Below are 6,669 nucleotides of genomic sequence, written 5' to 3'. Positions count from 1 at the left end.
AGGGGGTGCAGGCTCTGGGGTGAGGTCAGGGATGAGGGATTTGGACTGCAGGAGGGGGCTTAAGTTTGGGGGGGCTCAGGGCTGGGACAGGGGGTTGGGGTGCAGGCTTACCTCCGACCACTCTCAGTCAGCAGCGCAGCGGGACAAAAGCAGGCTCCCTGCCTGTCCTGGCTCTGCACTGCGCCCTGGAAGCAGGAATCAGCAGGTCCAGCCCCAGTTCCCATTTTCCAGAAACCACGGCCAATGAGAGTGCGGAGCCAGTGTTCAGGGCAGGGACAGCGCCCGGAGCCCTGTGGCCCCTCCACCTAGGAGCAGGACCTGCTGGCCGCTTCCAGGGCACAGCATGGTGCCAGGACAGGTAAGGACTAGCCTGCCTTAGCCGTGCAGCACCACCGACCAGAGTTTTAACGGCCTGATTGGTGGTACTGATCAGAGTTGCCAGCGTCAAAAACTGGACACCTGGCAACCCTATGGGTGGCATGTGCCCATCACACTGAACTAGATGATCTATCGAGGTCCCTTCCAGTCCTACACCTCTGATATTTAGAGTGCTCCATTACTTCACTCCTCTTTGGACTTGAAAAATCACCTGGACTGTACCACATTTTAAAAATGTTCAAGACAGGTCAAAGGTCTGATGATTAATAGCTGTTAGGGAAGGACTCCTGCAATCTGTGCTTGTCCTGACTGACATTCTCAAAAACAAGACCACTTTATTTCTGAATTTAAGTATTCGCGCAGGGGTTTAAGGTGCTGTAATTTATGTGCATCAACTCCACAGCTGTGTCACACCATCTGCAGGCCCTTATAAGGGAAAAGGATAAAGGAAATTGAAGGGGGAAATGCTGCTGTTAATTCCTTTAATTTAAAATGCTTTAATTGGTTTTCCATGACACCCACACAATGGCAGGCTGCAGACACAAACACCTCTGGTGGTGAAGGAGCAGTGTTAGCCACAATCCATCTGAGACTTGTCAGGCTCTGAATAATAATTTAACACCTGAGTCAACATTATAGGCACTTAACACTGAGAACAGAAATGTGTGCTTTTATCATGGGGTAACTTATGCATTAGCTATCCCCCTGTAAAAACATAGTGGATACAAGGTACATTGGTTTCTCCAAAAGGCAGCCAATGCAAAGGAGTAACAGGCTAATTCATCTTAAAAAATTGATTTTGGCAGTGAAAATCATAAAGAATATCACTGAAATGGATCATAACAAATCTGTAGCATACATAAAAGGCATTAATAGAAAAATCAACATTTATGTATGCAACAAATGAAGTAATAGAAGGGGCAAGTGTGCAAGTCAGTGTTTGCAGGACAGGGAATTACATACAGAAACAAAAAGAAAAGGAGTACAAGTGGCACCTTAGAGACTAACCAATTTATCGGAGTATAAGCTTTTGTGAGCTACAGTTCACTTCATCGGATGCATCCCATACAAAAACTTTTTGTGCGGGATGCATCCGATGAAGTGAGCTGTAGCTCACAAAAGCTCATGCTCAAATAAATTGGTTAGTCTCTAAGGTGCCACTAGTACTCCTTTTCTTTTTGCGAATACAGACTAACATGGCTGCTACTCTGAAACCATACAGAAACAAGGATTTTTAATAATTTTTCAATAAAAAAGGGGGGGGGGGAATCACATATTACTGGAAATCCAAAGGTTTCAGAGTAACAGCCATGTTAGTCTGTATTCGCAAAAAGAAAAGGAGTACTTGTGGCACCTTAGAGATTAACCAATTTAGAATGTTATACGAGTGTACAACGATTTTAGGTATATGGATTCTTTGGGAAAGGTAACAGCAAAGTATGAAGCTAATGTGCCCTAAAGGCTCAGAAACAAAAAGACAAATTAAGAGGACTCTAAATGTATTTATTTATTTTAATTTAATGACTTTTTGGTGTAGAACATGGTTTTTGAATACTTATGGTTGTCAGTTTCTCTCAAGGTTGTAAATGTATATTTACTAAACATCACAGTAGAAGTTTGCCTTTGAAAAGGATTACATACAAGGTAGTACAGTATAATGCCCTTAGGGTCAGATTTTTAAAAGAATTTAGGCAACTAATGGGATTTTCAGAAGCATCTAGGTGCTTTCACCCTTTAAAAGTCTGGCCTGTGGTGAATATTTGGGAACCAAGTTCCAGACACAAGTGATGACATGAAAAAGCACTAGGGTGTTAGATAAAGATGCAAAATAACTGTTGACAAAAGCAATCCCCATTGGCGGCTCAAAGGCATCTGAAAAGCTCTGATGTCAAACCAGGAAATGTCAGCCTTGATGTCATATAATCCCAAAAAATAAACTTGTGCATAAAAAATGAAAACAAACAACACAAAACTTTAGAAATAAAAACTAACGTTGCAATACCAACCAGAAGTGGTCTACTAGAAACTCTGTGAGACGTTGTTGCTGAAGCTACGAGTAATTATTACTATTTTCAATGATTATTTGCTATTAAAATATCACTTAATAGCACAATGACATCCATCTGCACAATGCTGATGAAGCTAAATGACGAAGTGCTACGAGTAATTAAAATAGCATTTTAAAAAGGAAATAATTTAAAGGAGTGACACTCCATTTACAATGGAGTACAAGAAACAGGCAGTCCAATTCAGGCAGTGCGAACAGCAGAAGAGACAAATTTGTCTATGAGCTATGAGGCTTTATACAGTCTCTAAAAACTGTCTGACAATTACCATTTCTGGAAGGGGATGTATGTGAAATATTTCACTGACTCAAGCCTCCTTCGGCAGCTCAAGACATTATTTCAGACGGAAGAGCTGCCTTGCCTAGGCATTGGGACACATGGTGCTTTTAAGAACACAGCTCTGGGAAGCAAGTGCTGAGCTGTACTGTCCTCTGGCCCCCTCTCCCTGCCCCCAACACCCTATTTTTGCAGCCACTGCAGGTGGCTCACTCCATCTGGGGTAACTTTTATCTTCTCTGCCCCTGCTGATGTTGGGTTTGTCCCCCTCTGTCACTGTCTGGCAGCATCTCAAGCTAGTTCTTAACTCCAGCTCCTATCTTCTACCCCTGATTTTCCCCCCTCTTTCCCCTGCCTCCAGCTGTTTGACGTTCCTGTGCATTCAGTCCCTCCCCCCACCTCCGACTCAGCCCATCCCTCCCCTCCAATTTGCCCCCTCTTATCCTATTGAGCAGCAGGGAGTGGATTGTCATCACAAGGGAGGGCAGCGGCTTCAGCAGATGTTACGGAGCAGCCCCACTTCACGCCATGTGTCAGCAAAGCCACAGATTCTGAGGGGCAGCAGTTTGTAATCTTACACCTGCCCAGCCAGGGATCAGGCTGTGGGGCCTGCCCCTGCCAAGGTCCCAGTGTGCACACCACCAGCTCTGCTCTGGCAACCCCAGGGCATGAGCAGCAAGCCCGGCCTGTGCAGCATCATGGTGTTGGGTTGCTGCACCAGGCCCCCAGTGGGAGTGAGCAGCTAACCCCTCCCCTTGCCTAAATCCAGCCCAGGCCCACCCCTGGCTGAGCTCAGTAAATGCGCACCGCCTGGGTTCTGAACAGCAGTCTCTTTATTAGGGGAAAGGACACAGCTCCATGAAGTGCAGATGGTTCTTACAGAGGAAGCATGGGGCACAATGTGCTGAGCCAGGCGCCTTCCACCCCCACATCCAAAAGCAGGTGGCACAAGGCTACCCGGGCAGCAGGGAGGCCCACCAGGTGTGGCCATTCCCACGTTTCTGTCTCCCCGTTCCTGCTTGTTTCCCTCCCCCTCCCAGCTTCTGTTTAGGCGGCAGGGCTGAGAGACGCAGAAACCGAGCCCCCATCCTGTAATCATAGGGCACTGGGCAGGCACTGTCCGGTGAAAGCCTTAGTTTCTTTGTGGGAGGTAGCAGCATATGTCTGGCTCATTAGTGAGCGAGCACACCTGTGCCCCTGCTGGGCTGAGTTATAGGAGAAAAGGATGGCTGCCTATCCTGAAGTGACACCTGCCTTCAGCCAGGAAGACCAAACAGAACTGCAGGAGACAGAGGGAGCAGTATGCCACGGCAGGGACATGCTGAGAGATGCTCTAGCATATGGCAGGAGCAGCTGTGGTTGCTCGCAGGGGGACAGTGTTTCAAGGAACAGAAGCATCCAGTTCCCCTTCTTCCCACATCTTTGGAGACAAGGCCCAGCCTTCAACCAAACTATCAATTAGCACCAATCACAGCGTAGCCTTGGGCATGGCCAGGGCAGTGAGACCAGCAATGTTCTTTAGCAGCCTCAGCCATAGCATCCCACCACGGCTTGGAGACTATCTAGGGGGCCAGGCCAAGGTTACTGGTGGGGGTAGGGAATGGGGAATCTCCCCAAAACTGCACTTTTAGGAAGGAGCATAGGGTTATCTAAGTGCGCCATTCACTTCTGTTCACTCATGCTGACTGCATCCAAGGCAGGGAAAAATCCCACTCAGGCACCTACTGGTGCAATACTCTGGTTTGACACTAAGACAACTGAGGCTAGCAAGAGGGAGAGTGAATCAATATTAACACTGCTGCAGCATAATCTACTCTGAACCGTACTTTGACTGACTGTAAACCAGCTTGAGCTCTTGTGTATGTGGATGCAGGGTGCATTCAAATTGGATGAAGAACAAGTGATGCTGCTTCCCCTCCTCCCCCTATGTATTTCTTTAGTGAGGACACTAGCTGGGGGTGGGGGATTTACAACTACCAAACAGCTCACGGGCTGCAGCTACAGGAAGGAACACACAGATGGTTTTGAGCCCAGCAGCTTACCAGCAGTTGCTATTTTTATTAATGGTTGCTTAGCTAGTTATCATACGAACACCCTGCGGCAGTGAGTTCCACAGGTTCTGCTGTACTGAAAGCTTACTGGCACAGTGTTCCTGTACTGCACCAAAGGGTAAAGAGGAGTGCATTGGGCTTTCCCTCTAGTCCCCAGGCTTCCTGGTTCTGCTTACTCTTCTCCATACTACGCTGGCTGAAATGGTTTCCCTTCTCTATTCTTGCCCCCTTCTCTGGCCCTTCTCATCTTCCGCAGGCTGTCGCTGAAATGAAGGTGCCCTGCCCTGCATGCAGTGTTGAGAATGTGCCATTATTTCAGGCAATACCCTCATCTTCTCCCCCCCCACGCCCCTCGCCCATCCCCTTCTCCACACAGCTCACCGTCTGACAGTGCTGTGAGGAAGCAGCTCCATATGGCCCCGCCAAGATGCTGAGCAAGGCCCAATGGGGGTGCTTTCAAGTGTTGGCAGCAGAGCTTCCCCAGAGTTTGTTCTCCAAAGGCAGTCAGCCCTTGCCCTGCAAGGGGCAGCATTGCCCTGCACCACAGCCGTTTCCAGCAGGAAGGAGACAAGAAATAGATAAAACAGTTGAGCAAGAAGTTACGAACTTGAGACAAGCTGACCCCGCACTGCTTAGAGGTGCTGAGCGCACAAGCTCCATGTGCAGTCAGGAGAAACTGGGGGGGAGCAGAGAATTAAGCCCAGGGTGGCTCATGAACCCCAACACAAACATCCAAAATCAGTGGCCACTAAAGTTTTAGCCTCATTGCTGTAGTAGCTTCATAGCCTTCCTCTTCCCCCGTTGTGCTGAATTTACCTGACGTATAAAAAATATGAAAGGACACCTGCAATGAGACAGAAGAGACTGCAAAAGGGCAGAAGCACACCAACTAAGTCAGAAGCTCTAAGTGTCGGAGATCTAACAAACAATGCACAAGAAAGCCCCATGGTGACATGGTCACCTTCTTCTAGGGCCTCTGGGCTTGGCCGCTGCAGAGGGAGGAGACTAGGCTAGCTCCACACAATCTCTGCTCTGGTTTGGGAGAGAGGACTAACTGCGCCAGTAGCCCAATCCAGTAAAAATCACACGTAAATAGCACCACTTCCATGTAATGCTTATAACGAAAGCTCACCCCACCCCTTGCTGGAGGATAGATCATACTGACCCACATTTGAGAGAGGGGGGAAACTGAGCACCAGAAGGTAAAGCACAATCTAAAGTCACAGACCACCTGTGGCACAATCGAGACTAGAACCCAGGCGCTTGGATTCTGAGTTACCTGCACTCTCCCCTAGCTCACGCTCCCCCATGTTTCTGTTAGTTTGTTACCAAGAGCAAAACACATCAATGGGGACGGCTGACGTTCCAGTCCCAGTGGGGTGCTCCTCCCCAGAGCTGGGCATTCCAGCTGCATGGGAGCCTTACTCTTGAAAGATTCCCCCCGCCCCATTCCCAAATATCCCTCCCCTCTCCCTCACACCCAATCTTGTCTGCTTGCCAAAATGTCCCCACCCTTGGAAAGTGGGTGCTTTCCCCATGCCCCCATCCCCCTGCTGGAGATCCAGGCTCGCTAGAATCCTCTTCCACTCTCCCTGGGGAAAAGGGGCTCGTGGCTCTTCAGTGTGTCCCAGGGCCCGAGTCTGTTTGCTGCAGGCAAGGCCTGGCTGTCCCAGTTAGGTTTGCTTCATCTCCCACTCCTGCAATGTAAGGAAAAGAAAAAAGTTTCCAGGCGTGTCGGCATGAAGAAAGAATCAGGCCCAACAGCTACAGCTACTGAGCCCCATGCTGTAGACCCTCAGGAGCCAGCAGGGGTATGTCTACTCTGCAATTGAACTCCCGCAGCCAGCCCACAGCAGCTGACTCAGGCTCGCGGGACTGGGGCTGTACAATTGCTGTGT

At 48.8% G+C, this 6,669-nt stretch overlaps 1 protein-coding gene across 5 annotated transcripts in view; it reads right to left on the bottom strand.

Annotated features, from left to right (window-relative positions):
• Positions 1 to 1,878: 1,878 nt before the first annotated feature.
• The window catches only part of AFAP1L1 (actin filament associated protein 1 like 1), a 59,715-nt gene continuing 54,924 nt past the window's right edge, over positions 1,879 to 6,669 (bottom strand). For all 5 annotated transcript variants that reach the window (XM_073355831.1, XM_073355829.1, XM_073355830.1 and 2 more), the window contains one exon: positions 1,879 to 6,468. In XM_073355831.1, the coding sequence (XP_073211932.1) occupies positions 6,445 to 6,468 (24 nt within the window). In that variant the 3' untranslated portion in view covers positions 1,879 to 6,444. The remainder of the gene's footprint in view (positions 6,469 to 6,669) is intronic.

Source organism: Lepidochelys kempii, chromosome 8 (assembly GCF_965140265.1).
Source record: "Lepidochelys kempii isolate rLepKem1 chromosome 8, rLepKem1.hap2, whole genome shotgun sequence".
Lineage (NCBI taxonomy): Eukaryota > Metazoa > Chordata > Testudines > Cheloniidae > Lepidochelys > Lepidochelys kempii.
This window is presented reverse-complemented; position numbering and strand designations above follow the sequence as displayed.